The following is a 22,933-nucleotide window of genomic DNA, read 5'->3' as shown; positions in this document are numbered from 1 at the left end:
AATAGATAATGCATGTGTGTTTGTACATCTTTGCATGATCTTGTGAGAGTGAGAATTACTTCTTCTCACTCTCAGGTTGATTGCAACTGAGCTCTTCCCTAAGGGACTTGGGTTGAGCAGAAATGCATTCCTTCGGGGGGAGGGGGGGGAGGTTGCCCATCTTCAACCCTCAATCTTGTCTCCATTACTTTTACATTTTCATGGCTGTAATTTTGTGAGTAATTTTCATTTTCAACTTTAAGTGTTCATTCTCTTTTATATTAAATCTCGAAAACAAGCGAATATCATAATTGTTAAGCATACTACGTTGTTCGGGGCGTTTACAAAAAGGGCATTTTCCACGCAACATGATGTTGCATCAGCAGGGTGAGAGCAATGGGGGGCTGCTCCAACTTTCTTGAGAATGCTCAAAGAGTGCCTAAGAAGAATGCAACCGATAAGAAGCTCGAATGGAGTGGCTATGGCTACCAACAAGGAGATGAGTGTTGTAGATATTTAAATGGAAGCTAAGAGTATATCAGACCAAGCTCGAGCTCGCGAAGAAGAAGCCTCTCATACCAGTTGAAGGGAGGTGAGCCTTGAAGTGGAAGCACGAGCAGGAAAAGAAATATAGTGGAAGGAGCAAGAGAGAGAGAGAGAGAGAGAGAGAGAGAGAGAGAGAGAGAGAGAGAGAGAGAGAGAGAATCCAAATGTGGAAACTCCAATAATCACAATGTGTTGACTGATCTTCCCTTTATTCAAATATCACTGAAAGAATAAAGAATGGAAGTGAGAGTGATGGGCACCCGTACTTGCACAGTGTAGTAATACACGGGTGGCTAGGTAGAGGCACATTTACCCCCAATAACAATGTGGCATTCTAGAAAAATATTTTAGGTTTCATTGATAATAGTTTTTGTTATAATCGAAATCTTAAGAAGATGGTGTTGGATACCCTTTTTTATTGGGTATCTACTTGAAAATAATGTTTATATGCTTACAAAGTCATTGTTCCATGGAGTTTTTGACATGATGAAAAGAAATTTCGTTTGATAGAGATTTACACCACTACCAAAGACAAAAGGCCAGTTTTGGCTAGTCACTTTGTCAATAGGCCTAAAAAAAAGTGCATGAAGAGGCTTTTAACATTGAATCCCTTTGGTCTTTGTGGGCTTCATAAAATTATCAACATATTGTTAAGACTATTTTGCATTCAAATTTTGTCAAGCTCAAGTGGTAAAGTACATGATGCAAATAACATATGAAGTTAAATTGATTATGCAAAACATTGTGTGGATGCCATGTCAAAATTGATTACTAGACTAATGCTAAAGCAAAAGGCCCAAGGTAATGAGATTGCATTTATTAAGTGTTAAAAAATACTAAGTCACATCCACAACTCTCAACATTGATCAAGTTACAAGATAAGTAGCAAATGAAGCTCAATTGTATAAAACAAAGAGAGAGACAACCAAAAGATTCTGAAACAAAGTCAATAGTAACTTAAATAGCCAAAAGAAACACACAGTGTGGGTGCTAAGATTATTTCTTATTCAAATTTGTGGTTGAAATGAAGATACAAAAGAATACACACAACAATGCTAACAATGATCTCATTACTATGATTCAACTGTAGATACAAATGCATGTTTGTTGGTCATGTCTCTAATGTGTGCATCTCATGTGGAACTTGAGACTCACATCCATGTGTCCTAGTGATTCAAGTTGAAAGGACTATAGACAAAACCTAATGATACCATGTTCAAAGAAATGCATTTGCCCAAATTTGAACTTTTGAAGCTATCAAACAATCTAAAAGTTGAGGAATATTGTCCTGAAATGTTTGAACATTATTTACAAGCCAACAAGAGCACCACCTTAGTAGCTAAACCCCTAGATCACATATCCATCTTTTCTTACTGCTTTGCCCAAGTCTTAAAAGCCGTAGAGAACACATAAACAATACGAGAAGGATTAATGGTCAAGATAAACTTTACATCACAATATTGAAAGCTAGCTTGCAAGATGGAAGAAAGTCAAATAGAAATGTATTCAACTAACATATAATAAGATTTAAGAAGAATAGTATAAATTGAAAGGGTTCATTGCAAACTCTAGTTATAAACAAAGGCTATTCTTATATATATTCGTGAAAGGCTCTTGGTCTTCCACTTTGCATATGGATTATTTTTTCATCTTTTCTAAAAAGGTTTCACTCATCCATGTGCATGATATACCCTTGCTTTTCAAATTTGTGATGGCATATTAACCCCTTTATCTTTGGCCAAATTGGCTATTAGGAACTTCAATATATTCATGTCTATCTTAACCTTTCTTTTTTCTTTTCTATGATTATAAAGGGCCAATCTATATTGTTATCTTGTTAACTTTTACTCCACTATTGTCTACCATGGATTGGTGCTTTATCAATTTTTTGCTACATGATAAACCCCACTCCTTGAGGAGCACCATATTCTTTTTTATTTGGGTGGAAAAGTCTTAATAAATTATGATTGCCCAAAATATATGCACAGTTTTGCCTAGTAACTTTTAAAACTATGTTTTTATGTTTACATTACTTAGATGGCTCTACAACTAAAAAAGGTGCGCAACTTAGACAACCAAAATTAATTACATTTTCTACATCATCTCCAACCAAGATTACCAATGAACCCAAGACCCACTAGCTCAAGGGTTATAAGCCCAAGGGTTTCATTCTCGTGGGCACCTTGTACAATGTGAAAGTAAAGTACGGCTCTACTTGGTTGATCACGAAGACGGACGTTCTATTGGGACTACATGCCCACCCCTTCATTACAAGTCTTTGTGTAAGGCATAATATTCAAATAACACAGTTTTCTTGTGTCTAAAATAAGCCAATGGAGCAATAACTTGACCACCACAATTCCATGTATCAACACGCTTGTATATATTTTAGAATATTTGCAAAAATGTCAAACACTCATTAGAGAAAACTCGGGTGAATAGGTATTTCAACTCTAGTTGCAATTGAAGAAAGTCAAGATTCATATATCAAAATGAACAAACGTATTTATTCACCTACAATGGTCAAGTTAAAGCATGTGCATACTTAAATATGTCAAGTTAATACTAACGAGGATCCCTTGGCCTATTCTGAGCATTATTAAGAAAAGTTGCCAACTAGGATCTCTCAAAGAAGCTAATCTTCCCATCATATTAAATATTTACATCGCCCCACCAACACATCGCTAAGTGGATACAAGGGAGCATTAATAGTATTATCTCAAATGTTTATGGAGGGTTTATCCCTAGAGATTAAAGATTGATGGCTAGCTCCTTGGCCTCAACCATGGTAAAATTAGTCAGTTAAACATTCATAGAATTTTACTATTGAACAATTTGTAAAGCATCCAAAGTGATTTGTCCCTATCATTGGATTGGTCCCGATTTGGAACTAATTTACGCACTCTACAAATTAAACTATGGATACTTGATACAACAATGGACGTGCCTTACATTTTTATGGTAGGATTGGGTTGGTGTTGACATTTGAAAAGAACATGCCAAATTGAGCATTTTGCACGGCCCCTCAAATGTCCTAAATCTACATAAGTTTCGTGTAATTTCCAATAGGCTATCTGAAATCAAGTAAGAACTTGCATCTTTAGCTATTGTTTTCAAGGACTTGACAAATTTAGCCTGTTCTACTAATACGTTACATAATGGTCCTTTTAGTTACAGCGTAGGCAATGCGTCACTAACTGGTTGCACAAGGATTAAACGTTGCTTCAGCCTTGGATACGCACTTCACAAAGATGCTGCAAGGCTAGCTAGAATGTATTTCTTACTGACGATCAACAGAAACTTAACTATTCTCCGTATTCGACTGGAGGAGATTCCTGTTAGCACGAGGATCTCTACTGTGACTTGACCTGCAATGATAAACACACATTCTCCTGATCAAAAACTCGGTGATTTTACAACCACACAGATACGAGATTACAGTCATGTCGAAACACCATAGTGCTAAATAGCTCAGCCTGGACTGTACATTCTGGCTAGACCAGATTTTACCTGTACATAACGAGTCACAAATAACGTTTTATAATCTAACAAGACGCTGAAAAAAGAATTAAATCCAGCTCTGGGCAAAGCTTCTTCAGGAGGCTGTGTGCATTTCAGGGTTGTGAGATGCTTAAAAGTTCTGGACTAGTTTGCCACCGGTTCCAAAAGATAAAGGTAGTGGGAACAGGCTCATTCATGCTAGTCAGGGAAGCAAGATGGAGGTGTACTTGGTCATTCCTCCTTAAGGCCGCGATCATGTGGGCTGCATTTACCTAGCCCTCCTGAAAGAAGGTCTATCTGTACTTTTGCTCACTTTTGAAACTGATTGTAAGACCCTTAAGCTTCGCAGAAAGCATGACGTGTTCAGCATGCATGTCATCGCTTTTAAAGTGAATTGATGATCAACTGCTATTTCTTTTAAACGTGTCTGAATGATTATCAGGATCAGACATGAAAAGGTCAGGCATTATTTGTACCTTCAGTGTAAGCGTAATGCAGTGAAGAGATCTATCAGCAGTTCCTAGACCGTGAATTCTTTCCTTTAAAATGGCATCTAGTATTTGACTGTTTCCTTTCAATGGCAACTAGAATACAACTATAGGGACTGCAAGATTTGGTCTACAGTGACATCACTGACTGTCTCCTGAGTTTTCTCGATGAAAAAAATACAATTACCATTTGATCCAATAAGCATCACATACTGCTTTGGGGGGTGAGAGGGAACGGTGCTACCAAGTAAGGAGTAGCAAAGACTGGCTTCATAAATCCTATCCTGGCCAAAATTTGGTAGGTTTAACGAAGTTAATTAGAAGGCTTCAGATCCGACGATTGATACATAGCATGCCTATAGCCTACTGCCAGCACAGAGCTTCACTTACTTGGGCTGCAACACTAGGAAATACAAAAATTCAGGCATGTGTAAGAGAGAAGTGGATGCAGGCAGTGTATGACTGGGGCATATTGGCCGAAGGAGGGCCATAAGGGTGTTTATAGGACAGGTAATGATGTGCTAATTGGACTGCTGATCATTTACTGCCCAAATTGTCAAAGACGAAGGAGACGATTTTGGACTACTCTCATTCAAGTCCCTAACCTGCTTCAATCATTGGATACTGAGTAGAGCCTTTAGTATGGTAGAGAGTGTCATAGGGATGTGTATTTTTTATGCTTAGCTTTGGCATTATTAAGTTGTGTTGACAGTCTAAGTACCCCAAGTGATCAATGGGTGACATTGGCAAAAATAAAGTTATGCTGGACAAGTACTTGTGGGTGCCTCATGTCAATTTAGTCTAGGCCATCACCTGGGCCATTAAAATGTCCAATGGTGGGGGGGACTATTAATTACTAGATTAATGCTAGTCCAAGGCCAATTAATGTTGGGGCAATTAAATGTCTTGTGGGGGTTAGCACATTAAATGTGAATGGGCACTAGTAAGTTCTTAGGCAAGGACAAAGGAATAATTAGTTGATTTTCAAAAATTAAATTCTGAAATTTAATTAATTAATGCTGAAAATTACAAGTAGTAGAAGGCTGCCAAGTGGCAAAAGAAGCTGCCACTCATCAAAATTACCCATACAAGCTGAGACAAGGCTGTTTGGGGGCTAGTTGAGGGTGATTCCAAAATTCAGAGGGAGGATGGAGCAACCACTAGATGAGCTTTGAGACAGGCAACAGCTGATCACGTAGTGCAATAGGACGAGGGCAGCAAGTTTTCTTCTCTACGTCAATGAGAGATGGCGATAGAAGAGGAGGGCTTGTTAGTCACATAGGGGTGTTGCCCTCTTTCAAAGCTGTTCTTGCCATCAAAATTAAGATTAGGTTTATCATTCAAACAATACTCCTTTCAGCTTATTCTCTCTCTCATCCTCTGGCATTCCCTTGGTAGTTCTCAGCCATTTCCAACTTTGAGTGAAAAGCAATTAAATAAATTGCTGCTGAAACCCTAATTTACACCAGCGAGTTAGGGTTCTCACAGCCACCTCAAGATCCATGCCCAATTATTGAACACCTTGTACTCGGTATATCAGTTGAAGGCAAGAAATTTGCAGCTGATCCGAGAGGTAGCCCATTCTCAATTCATTGTGGCCCACATACGAGAGATTGAAGATCCAACTATGCTCAAATTGTAGTACAATCAAGGGGCAAATTGATTTTAGGAAGTGCTGGTCATTTTTTAAAGCAATTGTATTGACGATTGAAGGAGATCAGCCCATATATCAGTGTACTTCAACCTTCTAGTAATACAAGATAAGAAATACCACAAGGGGACCCAATGGTTGGGGCCAATTGGGGTGTCGACTGTCCAAGATTAACTGGTAAAGTTTGCATTTTCAGTTTTGTGTATTTATTGCCTGCTGTAATTTGTGGTAAATCAAGTCATTCACCACCCTCGCCAAGAAGGCAGGTTGGTTTCAGAGAGGAATAGACACATCAGCATCGTGAAAGGAAGACACCAGGCATCCTGGCAGAATTCATATTCCAGATCAAGGGATTGGATCCTTGGTACACAACAGAGTTTGGTAGAGCCACAAGCTCTCTTCAATTTTCTAGGACAAAGAACCAGGATTGACCCACTACTTTGGTAGTTCTATCCTCAACATAATCCCCCCCAAAAAACTTCAGATCTACTCTGTGATATGGCTTCTCAAAATCAAGAATACCGTGAGGTTCTGTTTCTAAATGGACAAGAGTTATGGATTCTGAGAATGTGAAATGCCCAAGATGCTACACTCTCGAACCTGTCTAGTTCAGGTGGATAATACTTGGTAACAAAGGAGACCGTCCATGACTAATCATCCTGGTAAGGATCTTATTCGCAGTTCCTAGCACCAGGATCAATCTCAACTAAGGGATCTCCAATTTGTCCTCCTTTAGGAATGAAAGAAAGAGTTAATCTTCTAGAAAATCATCTACATGTTTGCCTTCCTAACCATCTCAAAAATACCTAGCTCCCCAAATTGATGACCCGGCCTTGTAAGAATGTCATGACAATAAAAGTGATCAAGAATCTTGACACTGGAAGAGATCATCCATCCCAGATTTTTTATGAGCTCCTGAATGTGGTGTTCATGAATGACACACGGTGTGTGAGGATACAAAAGGGTCCACAAAGGAAACATAGAGAGAGTAGAAACAAAACTAACAAAATAAACTCAAAAAAGAACACAAAAGAAGAGGATGAATTAGTAAAAAACTATATCCATCCGCATACCAACTACAATGACTAGTACACTAAATAGTGACCTCTTGGCAAACATACTGTCAACGTACAGGCCCTTGGATGCATGCCATGCGATTCTGATAGCAATTATGATTCGTTTTTGGTCAGTTATGACTTAGTTATATTGGTTGGAACTTTTGGTGTGAGTTTGGCGATAGCATAAACAACAACGGCCGATGTTCTTTTCATTAATTCGGCCATTAAATGTCCACTGGTGACATTGTGGGACTAGGCATTAATTCAAAAATTAATGCCAGTCCAAGGCCAATTAATGGTGGGACCATTAAATGTCGCATGGAGCGTTAGCACATTAATTTTGAATGGGCACTAGCTAGTCCTTGTGTAGGGTCAAATGGATAATTAATTAACTAATTTTCAAAATTTAAATTCTGAAAACTAAATAGTTGAAGCTGAAAATTACAATTAGAAGGTTGCCAAGTGGCAAAAGAGACTGCCAGTTGTCAAAATTACCCATGCAAGCTGAGAGAAGGTTTTTGGGGGCTGGCTGAGGTTCATTCCAGCATTCAAACACCGAGGGAGAAGGGGTCGCTGTCGGATGAGCTATGAGAGAAACGATAGCTGATCGCGCAACACGATAGAATAGGGGCAGCAAGTTTTATTCTCTACCTCAATGAAAGGCAGAGATAGAAGAGGAGGGCTCGCCAAGAGCATTGGACTTCTTATTTGCAGCAACCATTAGGGTTTCCACAACCACCTTTGGATCCATGACCAATTACTGAAGACCCAAGTACTCGATGTAGTAGTTGAAAGCATTAATTTGTAGCTGATGCGAGAGATAGCCCATTCAACACAATGTTAGTGAGTTTGGAAATCTCCCAATTCCCATTTTTTGATTACTAAAAAGGTGGCACTTGGATAACATGCCCATAAGTTCCTCAAAACCATATGATGTGACTTATCATTAGACAACGCTTGAAAAATGGAATCATTGAGCTATAGAGCGCTTGATTTGGAGTTATAGTGTTCAAGTTATGGCAAATCCAAATATTTGACCATGTGTCCCAAACTTATGGGAAATTCCCATATTCTCCAATATGGTGTTATTCCCAAATTATTATGGCTTGCATGTGAGAGATTGAAGACCCAAACTAAGCCCAGATTGTTGTACAATTAAGGGGGCAAATTGTGCCCAAGCAATGCTGGTCATTTATGACAACCATTTGTATTGAAGATTAAAGGAGATTAGCCTATATCTCATTGTACTTCAGCGTTATAGCAATGCAAGATAAAGAAACACTACAAGGGGCACAAATTGTCGGGACAAATCGGGTGTTGGCTGTCCAAGATGAAGTGGTAAAGTGAGTATTTCCAAATGCATTTAATGCTTGCTGTAATTTGAGTTAAATCAAGTTATCACCACCCTTGCCAAGAAAGAAGGCTGGTTTTGTGGTTCCATTGCTAGAAAACTCAATGAACAAAGAAATGTCAGATATGATATAGTGGATGCTCAAGAAGAAAATGGATGTCCAATAGCCACTATCTCGCGTGGAGTGGGCTGAGGGAAAGTGTCGGAGAGTGTTGTCCCTAGAACAGATCTCTAGTGCAGCAAGCCACCGAGCTCGATGTTGGATGATGAATATGAATGTCAGGCAGCAATGCAAGCTGAGGAAGGAGCCAAAACACATCAGTCCTTGGGATGTCAAAGCTGAGGAGATGCTTGGAAACAACTAAATAAAAAGCAGCAGCTCTGATGAGGGACAGTCTAGCACCTGCTGACATGCAGCATCCAGGGATGACAACCACCAGTTACAATGCTTGTCAACACCAAATGCCGGCAGCACACAGTGCTGAAATGCAGCTATCAATATGGGCAGCAGCAAGCTAGTGAAGAAACACAGCTGGAACTGATGCAATCAGCAGCTGAATGGAGATGCCAGGGGCAGCAGCAATGATGTCAGCCTATGGGAGATGATGACAGCACCAGCAATTCTCTGGATGATGGCGATGGCACTCCATGGGATAGCAATGGCAGCAGGCAAGAATATCCACTGATTATAATGATGAGATGAGGGAAAGTTGGCATGGCAAAGCGGGGAACAAGGGATGAAAGTGGCAATGAAAAATGGTCCCCTTGTATAGAACTTTCTTAGCTACTTGTCCTATCAAAGTTAAAGCTTTAAGTGTCACATTTAAGGAAATAACTACTTTTAGGCCCATTTTAAGAACCAAAAATTTACAATTCATAACTGGCAATTTCTAGGTGGCTTAACATCGTATACTAGATGGGGATGAGAGCATCTTTAGGGATTTCATATTAGCAACATAGATTTTTAGAGCTTCAGCCTCTCATCAATTGGACAAATCATATGGATTTTGCATCTGTAATACTAAGGAAAATGCCATCCACCACATTGGTTAAAACCTTTGGATCTGATTAGGAGTCAATGGAGAAAGAACACAAGGGTGATTTATTTCTCTACAAACGTTCAGAGGATCTCATCACCTTGTCATACAACATTCCAAGACAAACACTGCATCTAGCATTTTGCAAGAAGACACATGACTCCTTCAAGAAAGAGAAGAGCCGTACACTTCCTATAATCACCTTTTCCCCACGAATCTCCACAAGCAACTACTTTCATTTATGCATAGACTAAGATTCATACATTGCTTCATTCGTAAGGCTCAAGAGGCCTTTATTTGAAGCTAGATTGGAGACCTCATTAGAACTTCACCCTCATAAACCCTCAATGAGTTAGCTTGGATTCCTGTGAGGATTGACATCACATTAGAAACAGTTAGCACCATTATTTTCTATAATCAGACAAAAGATCCTATATTGGAGTATAGCAAGACTCTTGCTTGCAAGGAGGGTGGTAGCTCCTAATCAGGTCCTAGCAACTGTGTGGTATATTACTTCCCTTAGGCCTTTTCCAAGTCATGATTGGCCAAGTGAAGCATCTCCCCAAGAACTTTATTTGGTCAGGAAAATGTGGGAGCCCAACCACAGCAAAGGTGACTTGAAACATCATCATTCAGTCAAGATCCAAAGGTAGATTCGGGGTTATAGACCTAGATTGTTTTGCATCGGATGAACATGAAGATTTTTTAGTCTACTTCATACCATACTAATATTAGACAATACTAATTGGACGCCATTGAATGTGACAATCCCGATTAGACCTGCTCTTGGCGATCCATGGCAGTCTAGCAACATTGAATTTTCCAATAGATCAAAGCCAAAGATCTTTGAGATCAAATTTGCACCTGCCATTATATGAGCCTAGAGATCTATATATGTGCTAGAGACCTTTAAAGTCAAATTTGCAGCTGCAATTATGCAAGCCTAGAGATCTATATCATGTGGCCTTCACCAATTAACCCCAGCCACAATTGAAGAGAAAATGAGCAAACCTCTTCCTTTAATCACCACTTAAGGTTAGATTCTATACATACTAGCACTTAGGAGCCCATAGTGTCTCTAGGACAAGCAATGGCGACCTTGAGCCTCTCCACAGGGTGCATGGAAGAAAAAATATTAAGCTTCCCACATTCGAGAGACTAGCCACAAAGGATCTTGAAGACCATGTTTGAGGATTCCAGAGCTTATCTCAAACTAAAGGTATAGATAAGGAAGATGCCTTCCTCACACTCTTCCCTTCTAGCCTAGAACCACAATACACAAGTGATATAGCCAATTTCTCAAGAATCACTTCCTTGGACATCTCTCAAGGATGAGTCCCTCAAACGCCTACCACCTAGGAAACCATGAAGACTATATTATCCACGAGCTTAACGATATTCTACTTTCTCTACTCGTCTAATAGCAATGTCTATATCCAGCAAGGTGACACTACTCAAATGCACCTGAAAATTGAAGTCCAAACCATGCAAAAAAATATTGCAGTTGGGCAAGGGATAGGGATAGAGGCTTGCAACTTGCGAAATACCTCTTTTACTTTCTTGGCAGATGCTCGGGATATCCTCATGTGGCTCTTGACGTATCACATTTAGTACACGTAGCCAATATTGACCACCCCTTTCCGGGGCAAATTCCCTTTGAAAGGCTGCATAAAATAAAGCAATAGTGGTTATGGTTTGGGCCTTTAGGCCATGATACCATACTGCTGCTCTTCCCTTAAGAGTCATATTAAAGAACATCATTAAATGTCCTTCATCTTGGATACGACAGTTGAACATCAACTTTTGAAACTCCCTAATGTGGAGCTCCACATCTTTCCCACTAACCCATTAAAGATGGGTAGGGGGAAACCTAAGGCTAGCGAATGCAATAGGCTGTGCCATAATGATGATTGGATTTGCAATAGGATTTGGTGAATGTGGGTTTACAAATACATTAATGAAGAGATGACTCCTGATCTCCTCACTCAACCTAGATACTAGTGGCTTGCCTTGCTGCCTACGCAAGCAACTTCATGGTACATCAATGGGTCACCCGTGCACTTCCGTTAAGTATCCAACAAAAGATTCAAGGGACTTTTAAACGTATTGGGCAACCTCAATACATTTCAACAACTAGTGGTGAAAATTGAGATTGCACTCAAGCTTTCCTTGCAAACATGTACATTCTTATCCCTATCTTCTAGTACTTTGAATCATATTGTTGCACAACTAGCAAGGGAATTGTAGGCTTTGAAAATGGAGAGAACCCAAACGACAGAGCAATGTGCAATAGAGCTCTTAAGGAAGGAAATTAAGGAACTCAAGAGTGCAACCACGGGCACATAACCAATGAATACCCTAGGCAAAAATTTTGGAACTTCTACTACAACGTGAGCTATGAGATTTGAGGATATTAATATCTTAAGGGCCTTAAACCACTTCCACAGATAAGTCCCCTCGCATCTCCTCTTCTTTCTCCTCGTTACCTCTCAAGTTTCACAAAGTGATGGCTTGTGTTATTCAGCACCGCATCCCACTTTCCCATCCTCTTCCACCAATCCTCCCTTACTATCCACTCCATTATGTTAGTAGTCATGTATGTCATGTACAATCATCTCTTACTTTTGAGCCTTAGTCTGATCAAACGAGAATATTAGGAGCTCTGTCATTCAGTTTGTTCCTCATTTTGTGTATATTAGACACTTTAGATAAAGGTGATATCGGTGCATTTTGTTTTTGGCAATTTAAACATTTAGATCAATCAAGCAAGATGACTTGGGTACCCGTATTTTGGCCTAGGTTAGTTGTATACCAGTTATGGCCTCAATTTACCTATTTCTAAGCAAGTTATTCCGCTTCCCTCCCCCTCCCCCTCCCCCTTTCCATTCATCCATTGCATAGTCACAGTAGTACCACATGCAAAAGAGTTCATACTATATTATACTTTAGGTACCATTTTCTTCCCTATGTCTAGCTCAAAAAGTAAGTGAGAGCTCCATTCCCGTCGCGTCGCACTGTTGCCCCCCGCCCCGACTACTCACGCCCGTCCGACTTCTCGCCCGCCCCGACTGCTCGTGACCGTCCCACTGCTCACCCGCTTCAACTGATCGCCCCCCCCCGGGCTGACTGCTCGCCTGCTTCAACTGATCACGCCCCGACTGCTTGCACCCGTCCAACTGCTCGCCCCCCACACTGATCGCCCCCCCGCCCCGTCTACCCATGGCCATCGCACATCCTTCCCCCCCGCCATCTCCCTCCACCGCGGCGCTGCCATTTCCCCCACGTTACCATTTCCCCCCCGGCACGTTGGCCTGCCCTTGCTGGACAAATCGACATCTTACTTCTATAGAAGCACAAACTCACTCCCACCCACGCTCAGAGGGTAGGTAAGGTACTCGGGGGTAGCTCGCACACTTACTAGAAGCACGCCATCGGTGCCTACTTTAGGAGCAGAGGCATATGCACCTCTATTGGCCCGAGTCTCACCGCCTGTGTACGAGACCACGGGACAGTAGTGGCAGGGAGGGTTCTATGGATCAGATTGGATATTGGGGACTCATGCCTTGGAGTCCTCAATGTCTATGCCCCTACTGAGGTTAGGGCACGCAACACATTCTGGGTGGAGATCGTGGATGGACTCCCAGAGGTGGACTCCTAGATCGTTGGAGAAGACTTCAATAACCTGAAGGCATTAGAAGACCAGCGGGGCAGAGGCAAAAACTACCAGGGCATGACTGGGGAGGAGCAGGAGGCATGGGAGGTCTTCCTACTGGCAATAAGAGCACGCGAAGCCTGGAGAGATTCTGCCTTCCACAGAAGGGAGAGGTCGCTAGATTTCTCTTGGGGATACAGGCGGCTAGGTGGTGTCTTGCTGGAGCGGTTGGACAGGTTTTATGTGAAAGAGTGGGGATGCTCTCGTGGAGGCCAGATTGGGTAGTTGGCGGGCACCACGCTATCCGATCATTGCCCAGTTCTCTTAACACTTGATCCTCCAGCATCTGCCCTTGGCACACGATCCTGTTAGATCCCGGACTCAATCTATAGGAGGGAGGAGGTGACGAGATAGATTGAGCAGATTTGGACCAGGGAGTGGGGCAGGAGAGACCGGATCGCAGAGGAGGTTGCAAAGGTCCTAGCCGAGTTGAGCAGTATCTGCCAAGAGGCAGCCATACAGGCCAGGCAGCAGAGCTAGGAGGAGAAGAGAGTAGTTCAGCGGGACCTTGCAGCCACGCAAAGATTATTATAGGAGGCATCACGGGATCCCACCCTCCATGCAGAGGAGGTGCACGCGTGAGTAGCTATTACCCGCCTTGAGAACAGGCACTCAGAGTACTCTTTCCACACCTCAGCAGCTTTCTTGGCGCGGAAAGGGGACACAATGTGCAAGGAGTTTTTCCAAGTGCACCAGCGTCACACCTCAGGAGAGCAGATACCCAACCTTCGAGATCAGTATGGGAGGACTCGTTCTAGCCTAAACAAGGTGATGGAGATTGCCACCGACTACTACAGACGCCTGTTCCAGCAGGAGACAGCCGCAGATAGAGGACAACGATGTAGACAATAGGTTTGGGATCACAACCCGTCCCTCGTCACAAAGGAGATGGGACACTCCCTCCTAGCTTCACAGAGAAGGAACTAGAGGAGGCCTTCCATACACAAGATGGGCAGAAATGCGCGGGAGAGGATGGCCTCTCTAAGGCTTTCTTCACTACCTACTAGGAGGTAGTAAAGGACCCCCTACTGATGGCGTTCCAGGAGATTTTCACTTCAGAACAGATGCCAAGGAGTCTCTCGGCAGGCCTTATCAGTCTTCTCCCCAAAGGGGGAGACAGGTTGGAGCTTTCCCAGTGGAGACCGATCACCTTATTGTCAGTGGCCTATAAGGCACTGGTAAAGATGATTGGTAGGCGACTACGCCCCGTGCTCCCAGACATTATCCATGACACATAGACATGCTTTGTCCAGGATAGGAGCATCCTCAACAATGTATTCACCTTCTTTCAAGCGATAGAGTGGGCTCGGTACAATGGGCAAAGATTGGTCGTACTACTCTTGAATTTTGAGAAAGCTTATGACAGGGTGGACTGGGATTTCCTAGAGGGCACCACAGTGAGGTTGGGTTTCCACCAGGCTTGGATTCGCAGGGTCTCCACACTTTACAGATTGGCCACTAGCAAGGTTCTCATAGGTGGTAGCCGTGGGGAGGAGTTTCGGCTAGAGAGATCGGTTCGGCAAGGCTGCCCCCTGGCCCCATACATGTTCCTACTCTTTGCAGAGGGGATGTCCCACTTCCTCATGTCACGTGTGAGCGGATTACACAGTCTTCAACTTCCAGTGAGAGAGGAGACCGAGTTGTTAGACTCAGAGTATGCAGATGATACAACACTCTACATAGAGGACAATGAGCTGATGCTGAAGAGAGTGAGGCTGCTCTTGAGGTGTTCTGTTTTGCAGCAGGAGCGAAAATCAACTAGCGAAAGTCGGTTGGTTTCCTCACAAACCCGGACTCTAGCACGGAGTGGGGCGTCGATTTAGATGGGTGAACAGAGGGTAGACCGTCCGTTATCTAGGGTTCCAGGTGGAACTTGACATCACTCTTGCTAAGCAATTTCTTCTAGTCCTCGATTCTATTTGGAGGAAGCTGACCTAGTGGAGCACGGCTCGCCTCTCACTAGCAGGCCGAGCCCTGGTGGTTAACCAGGTCCTCCTAGCGACGGCCTAGTACATCGCCTCGTGTTGGTGCTTCTCATCCTGTGCAGTGCACCTTCACCACCTAGTGAAGAACTTCCTGTGGTCCAAGTCAAACGGCTCTAGGGATTCCGGGGCCAAGGTGGCGTGGGCGATCATCATACGGCATCGATCAAAGGGAGGGCTCGGGATCATAGACCCAGAGTATCAGAGTGTGGTCCTCTTGGGCAAGCTAGTCATTCGCAGCCTCAAATCAGGAGGGCAGGCCTGGAAGGTCCTATTGCAAAAGGGTCTTCAGGAGTGTAGACCAAGGCTCGATGGTGAGTAGAGGCCATCCCTAAGATGGATCTTCACGTCAGCTAAGATCACTGCCCCCTAGATCACCTTTCCTACACAGCTTGCTCCGTGTGTGGCAGGGCCTCTGGAAGGCCCTAATCCAAAGCCCCCCAGGTTGCCAGGAGGAGATAGACCACCAACTGGTGATCTGGAACCCCCAGGTCAAAGATCGGGATGGGGCACAGATTGGTGAGCGCCCCCACATCCAGTGGGCTGGGTGGGAGGCCGGCCCAACTCGTACCATCAGGACATGGCGGGAGGTGTACAAGTTGGTGGACGAGGAGGTGTTGCAACGAGTATCAGGCTATCAGAGAGGAGTGGAGCTTAGGAGAAGGGAGATAGATGCAGCAATACCTCAGGAGTGGCTTGCCCCTCGGACAAGAGAGCCAATATGTGGAAAATCAGAGCTGTGGCAAGAAGAATGTGCACAAGAGGGAGATGAGAGAGCTCGAACAAGATCTTGTTTAGTCAGTTATTCAAGGTACGACTAGTACACTCTCCTCAACTATGAGTGTGTACTTTAGGCTATTTATATAGCCTCTAGAGAAATTAGGGTTAGGGTTTCCCCTTGCTCCCCTATCCTCCAGTCCATTTACACCCAACTACCCTTATCCTCTCCCGTGTAAGGAGAGTTCCTATGCTTACTTCTCAACACCCCTCCTCAATGCCAAGTGGCATTGGAGAAAGAAGATCCCCACCTCAAGAGGTAGTGGAAACTCTCAGTGCTCCGCAACTCTCAAGTAGGACCATGGGCCACTACGGAAGAACTCCTGTGGCAACAATTGTGCCTATCTCGGGAAGGTGTGACACGCGGCAAGGGTGGATGAGCTGGGGGCTGTATGGGAGGGGGAAGACTGCTAGTGCAAGGAGGAGGTAGGTGTGTGTGGCTAATCACCTCCTGTGGGAGAAGCGGGGGTGGGTCAGTTGTGCCCATCTCGAGAAGGTGTGACGCGCGGCAAGGGTGGATGAGCTGGGGGCTGTATGGGAGGGGGAAGACTGCTGGTGCAAGGAGGTAGGTGTGTGTGGCTAATCACCTCCTGTGGGAGAAGCGGGGGTGGGTCGGGGGGGGGATCCCACCTGAACCGGATAAGGATAAGGGGTGGTGCTCGGTAGGGGACGTGGTGGGGGGGAAGAGGATCGAGGGATGGTGGGATAGACGGATATGCATGGTGAGTGTGGGTGGGGTTGGTGGCCCTGGAAAGAGGGGGTTGTGGACCAAGGTCGGTTCAGGGGAGAGGGGCAGGGGAGGGGGGTGTGTGAGGAGGCTGTGGGAACTCACGAGAGGCAATCTGAGGTGCGGGTGGAGGATGTGGGGTGTTGTGGTCCTCTCGGGTGGGACGAACAAGCGGGGGCAGCGGAGTGCTCTGCCGAGGGGGCGTCGCTCGCCCGCCTGCTCCCTATTAAGGAGACTAGGTCTGAGGAGCTGGCTGCACCCCCTGCCGTCTCCCTCTCTCTCGTCTCTGGACCCGTGTGAAGCCCTCAACGTCCACCTACGGGCCTGTTGGCGGAGCCGCCTTGGCTCCGAAACGCGTACAAACTACTGCCTGATGCCCAAAGTCGTAGCAACGCAGGTACGACCCTAGTTGCCAGTCACAATGACCTACTGCCTAAAGGGATTGTCCGCCTGCCTCAATCTCTAGGAACTGTGGGATATTATTGACCTCTTTCATTGCCACCCGTACCTTTGGGACTCCTACTGTCAATGCATCCGTGAAAGACGTGGGAAGGACAATGCCGAAGAGCCATCCAAAGTCTTCCACCAACTAGAGATACTCTATCACCAGGCTGGGGAAAAGAAGGGTGACCGGGTGCTGAAGGAACTTGTTGTGGAGTGCAAACGCCTCCGTAGTAAAGCCACTGTACCAAGGGACCATGTATATGACCCCCTTCATGGACGCATATGGTGAACTGGCGAGTAACTTGCGAGCTGTGTCCGCCGAACTGAGCCGGACCATGAAGATCCCTTGGCCCATTAGGACCACCTCCACGATCTGCGCTATATCAATGTGCAGCATGGAGTGAAGCCAGTCCCGAAGCTGGCCCTGGCTGGGGAATGTCCTACTACCTGACCATAAATCGTTTCCATTAGCTCTAGCTCCAGCTCCTTAGCTCGGACGGCTAAGAGCTACTCCTCAGAGAGGACGACGCGCAAGGTGTTTGACCGGGGGGCACTGCCTAAGTGCGTTGGCGTCTGACCAGAGGTTTCCATTGCGCGTCCCTTTTGAGAGAACTACCAATCATGTCGCGATGCTACCTGAGGGGGAAAAGTTGCTGCAGGTAGAGGGAGCAACTAGAGGGTGGGGGGATCAATGGTGGGGGGGAGAAACGTTGCTTTTTTTTATACACCGCGGACGGAGAAAGCACGCCGGGGGAGGGGAGAAGGGGGGGGGGGGAAAGGCCCGCAATCGAGAGCGGGGGGCCACGATCAAATGGAGCGAAGGAAACGATAAGACGAAGCGAGGGGCGCGATCAATCTGGGGGGCAGGCGCAATCAGAAGAAGCGAGGAGGGAGGGGGAGCTTGCGACGTGACGGTGCTGAGCTCATATGACCTTCAAAAAGGATTGCCTTCAGGACATTCGTTCGAGAAGGGGCACTGTCACCATTGGTGACAACTCTACAGTTCCTATTCGAGGCGAGGGGACTTTACCTATGTTTTCAGACAGGCCGTCTTCTTCTGCCAAAGTTCTTTATGTACCTGATTTGGGGTTTAACCTATTGTCTGTGCATGGTCTAACTCAGCTAGATACCCGAGTCATTTTTACCCAGGATACAGTCACAGTGGAGGATGCTTCTACCAGTGATGCTCTTTGGACAAGTACACAGGAGGGTGGGCTCTACAAGCTCACAACCTTGGCTACGAGGGCTTCCCACGAGCTTGGGCTGCTTTGGCATGCTCGTTACGGGCATCTGAACATTGATACGATTTGGCGGACTTCCAGGAGGAAGATGGTGGAGAGACTTCCAGATTTCCGTCCTCTTCACACTTTATGCCCTAGCTGCTTGAGGGGCAAGCAACATAGGTAGCCTCATCCACAGGTTGCTTCCGAGAGGGCTTCTTCACCGCTCGAGTTGGTTAACACCAACCTTTGCAGACCTATGGGCACGGCCTCCCTTAGCAAGGCCAAGTATCTGATGCTGATTTTGGGCGACTTTAGTCGTTATGTGTGGCCTTATTTCTTGGAGTACAAGAGCGAGGCGTACTCCCGTTTTTGCAAGTGGAAGGTGTTTGTAGAGAGACAAACTCCTTCCAAAGTTCGTGGTGTTCAAGCTGATCACAATGGCAAGTTCACTTCTCACCTTTTCTCTCAGTTTTGCAAGGATCACGGCATTCGGGTGGAGTATTCCCATCCGAACACACTATTGGAGAATGGTGTGGTGGAGCATGCAAATCAGACCATGGTGGAGATGGCCGAGGATAGGAGTCTTCCTCATTCCCTTTGGGGTGAGGCAGTGGCTATGGCGGTGCATATTCACAACCGCTCTCCGACTTCGGCATTGCAGGACATGACTTCTTTTGCGGCTTTCTTTAGGAGGAAGCCTTGCTTGTCTCACTTTCGCATCTTTGGATGTGATGCTTTTGTCCATGTGGACAAGAAGAAGATGATGAAGAAGCTTGGCTCTAAGTCAAGACGGCTTATCTTCATAGGCTATAGCACGACCACGAAGGGATATCGGCTCTACGACCCGACGACACGAAAGATTGAGGTGAGCAGGGATGTGATCTTCAATGAGGCTTCAGCATTCGAGGATTCGATTGATGGTTCTCTGACACGTGCTTCTTCGTCATCGACCGACCCTCCCCCACCTTCTCTCCCTTTTCTTCCTTCCAAGATGCCTCTTCACACCCCTCCTTCTACTTCAACTTCCCCTCCCCCTGTGGCGGATGTTACTCCTTCTTCATCGAGTACTTCCACCCCTTCCACCTCCCTTCGACAGTCTTCTAGGGATCCACCACCATCCGATGGGGGGCCTTCTGAAGGGGAGTTCTTTTCTCAAACAAGTGCTTTGCAAGTTCCGGAGGCTACTTGATCTCCCTCGCAGTAAGAGGAGTCTCTTAGGATTCCTTTGTGGTAGCACCGGCTTATGCAGTAATCAATTGTTACTCACTTTCCTGCTGCTTCTACCAGTCCACGCAGATCAGCCCGATTACAGGCGCAGCGGGATAGTTAACTCTATGTGAACTATGCTCTTATGTCACAAATTCTTCACGCTTCCGAGCCTTCCACAGTTGAGGAGGCTCTTGCACAGGATGTTTGGAGACAGACTATGCAGGCAGAGCTCGATTCCATCGAGCGAAATCAGATTTGGGAGCTTGTACCGCGTCCCATGAAACGGAAGGTGATAGGTGTGAAATGGGTCTTTAAGACCAAGTATCTTGTTGATGGTTCCTTGGATAAGCATAAAGCTAGGCTTGTTGCCAAGGGTTTTGCACTGCGGGTAGGTTTGGATTACTTTGAGACCTTTGCTCCTACAACTCGGATGTCCACCATTCGAGTTATTTTGGCTCTTGCAACTCACCACCGTTGGCCCATCTACCAGATGGACGTCAAGTCAGCCTTCCTGAATGGTGTCCTTGAGGAGGAGATCTAAATTTCACAACCTCCAAGTTTTCTTGTGCAAGGGCAAGAGGATCATGTCTACAGGTTGCAGAAGGCCCTTTATGGTCTGAAGCAAGCTCCTCGCGCTTGGTACCAGAGGATTGACCGCTTCTTTCTACAAAGTGGTTTTCAGCACTCCGCTCATGCTGATCTTGTATATGGATGATCTTATTCTTACAGGGAGCGACACTCAGCAAGTGGAGTACCCTCGGTCTATTCTATGGCAGGAGTTTGACATGACGGATCTAGGGATCCTTCACTTCTTTCTTGGATTGGAGTTCTATCAGATGGCACAGGGCATCGTTGTCTCGCAGCAGAGGTACATCTCCGAGCTTCTTTCGGAGTTTGGTATGGCCGAGTGTCGGCCTAATTCATATCCCATGGACCAAGAGTCCAAGATTTTGGCAGATGGAGTTCCCCTTACTGATCCCACCCGTTACAGGTGCCTTGCTGGCTCACTTATCTGGCTTCTTCACACTCGGCCGGATATCTCTTTTGTGGTGGCTCTGTTGTCTTCTTTCATGAAGACTCCTACACAGGATCACTGGCGGGCAGCTTTGCATGTCCTTCAGTATTTGAAGGGGACTCAATCCTACGGGATCATGTATGGAGATGGGACCACTCTTTCTAGCTGGAGTGATTCTGATTGGCCAAGTGATGTGGATTCGAGACGATCCACTACAGGTTATGCTTTCACCCTTCGATCCGGTGCTGTCTCTTGGAGCAGCAAGAAGCAGCCTACTGTGGCACATTCTTCTACAGAGGCTAAGTATCGGGCCTTATGTTTGACCACTATGGAGGCAAGTTGGCTCCGTCATATGATGGCGGAGATTGGCTTCCCACAGACAAGACCTACAGAGCTGCGCGTGGTTAACCAGAGTGCTCTTGCTCTGGCAAAGAACCTGGTGTTTCATGCTCGCATGAAGCACATTGAGGTTCAGTACCACTATGTTCAAGAGCGGATCATGGCCTGGGAGCTGGCGGTGGCCTACTCTCCCACAACAGACAATGCAGCTGATCTCTTTACGAAGCCTTTGCCTCAGGCTTCTTTGCTTCATCACATGCGGATGTTAGGTCTTCAAACTCTCCCAAGATCTGAGAGGGGGTGTTAGCCTGTCTTGGCCAGTCTGTCAGCTCTTGGGTGTAGGCAGTTGGCCCATTTTATGGGCAAGTCGGCCAGTTTTAGGCCAGTCGGCCAGTTTTAGGTCAGGTTGGCCAGTTTGGAGGCTGGGGGGCTATATATAGCAATCCCACTCATTCTGTCTTGCAGATTTCAGCACACTCTCCCTCCGTTCCCACTCTGCATTGGTGCTGCCACTGTTTCCAGTGTGATCTGGTGCCCTCACTAATGCTCCGGGCTGCATGCAGGGACTGATCAGTCCACAGTTTTGTATTCAGCATTCATTTCAGTCAGTGCAGATTTTCTTCCTTCATTTTCTGCTTTCTCTCTCTCCCCCTCTGTGTTCGTGTTTCTTCTTCCGTTGCACACTCTCACAATTATATAGCGCAACTGAGCCAGAGAATTGGCAAGAAGCTCTAAAGCATCCCCAATGGCAAGGGACCATGGGAAAGGAGCTTGAGAGCATTGATCCAAATCAGATTCAACCTTGGTGGATTGTCTGGCCCACAAGAAAGTCATCAAGACCAAGTGGATCTTTAGGACTAAAGTTGATGGAACTTTAGATAAATACAAGGCTCGCCTTGTAGTACAAGGTTTTCGACAAAAACATGGCATAGATTATGAGGAGACCTTTGCACCCACTATACACTTGACATCATTCCATTTGTTGATTTCCCTATCTACTCACTATGGTTGGCCACTCTATCGGATGGATTAGTTGTCCTATTTCTTGTGGATGGAGATAGTTTGATATGGGATAGTATTTTTGTCTCACAACAGAAGTATGCCCTTCAATTAGTTGAGCAATATTGCATTAATCAAACATGGCTTGTGGCCGCACCTCTTGATCCCATTGCCAAGTTTTTAAGGATTCCCTAGGTGGACCCTTCGATAGGAGGTATACCTATAGGTCAGTTGTCGAGAAACTTCTTTGGTTGATTCACACTAGGCCAAACCTTGCATATTTTGTCTCATTACTCAATTAGTATTTAAATGCATCTAAAAGGTCACATTGGATTGCTTGCATGCATGTATTGAGATATGTTCGATGTACTTATTCTTATAGTCTGACATATGATCATGGTTTGTTTTGCAGGGGTACACTATTCGGATTAGTTTGGAGATCTTGACACTCGACATTTTACAATGGCTATATCTTTTCTTTGGGCATGGCTCCCATTCCTTGGTCAAGCCGTAATCAAGAGACAATGGCTGCTTCCACAACTAAGGCAAAGTATTGGGACCTCTTCAATGGCATCACAGAGGCTGTCTACTCGATGAGCTTACTGATGATGCTTCACTTTCCATGTGCTTCACCAACTATCCTCTACTACGGCAACTAAAGTGACATTGTACTAGCTAGTAATCAAATTATCAATCCACAGATGTAACATATTGGTATTCACTTCCACTTCACCAAAGAGCAAGTTGAGCTAGGCACTATCACAGTGATCACTTGGGCTCCCTTGGTAAGATAACCATCACCTCCATAGTCTTAGTACGCCACTAGGCAACCGACGTGCACCCTTTGTTTTATGCCCTTACTACTTTGGAATGAGATGCCTTGGGAAAAACAAAA

The 22,933-nt window shown here is 45.2% G+C and overlaps 1 protein-coding gene and 1 long non-coding RNA gene across 6 annotated transcripts in view; one reads left to right on the top strand and one right to left on the bottom strand.

Moving 5' to 3' along the window:
• Nucleotides 1-3,226: 3,226 nt before the first annotated feature.
• LOC148032942 (chromatin remodeling protein EBS-like) overlaps nucleotides 3,227-22,933 on the bottom strand; it is a 101,587-nt gene continuing 81,880 nt past the window's right edge. For 4 of the 5 annotated variants that reach the window (XM_087683630.1, XM_087683627.1, XM_087683628.1 and 1 more), the window contains one exon: nucleotides 3,243-3,893. In XM_087683630.1, the coding sequence (XP_087539756.1) occupies nucleotides 3,879-3,893 (15 nt within the window). In that variant the 3' untranslated portion in view covers nucleotides 3,243-3,878. Of the gene's footprint in view, nucleotides 3,894-22,933 lie in introns of all 5 variants that reach the window. The other variant, XR_015691689.1, reaches the window with a different exon arrangement.
• The window catches only part of LOC148032943 (uncharacterized), a 98,888-nt gene continuing 80,167 nt past the window's right edge, over nucleotides 4,213-22,933 (top strand). Inside the window, exon 1 of the long non-coding RNA XR_015691690.1 lies at nucleotides 4,213-4,317. This is a non-coding gene — a long non-coding RNA (uncharacterized LOC148032943). The remainder of the gene's footprint in view (nucleotides 4,318-22,933) is intronic.

The sequence above is a fragment of the Lygodium microphyllum genome, chromosome 8, assembly GCF_053477565.2.
Source record: "Lygodium microphyllum isolate KBCC chromosome 8, Lygodium_microphyllum_v1.1.10, whole genome shotgun sequence".
Classification (NCBI taxonomy): domain Eukaryota; kingdom Viridiplantae; phylum Streptophyta; class Polypodiopsida; order Schizaeales; family Lygodiaceae; genus Lygodium; species Lygodium microphyllum.
Note: the sequence above shows the minus strand (reverse complement) of the source record. Positions and strands in the feature narration are given on the sequence as shown.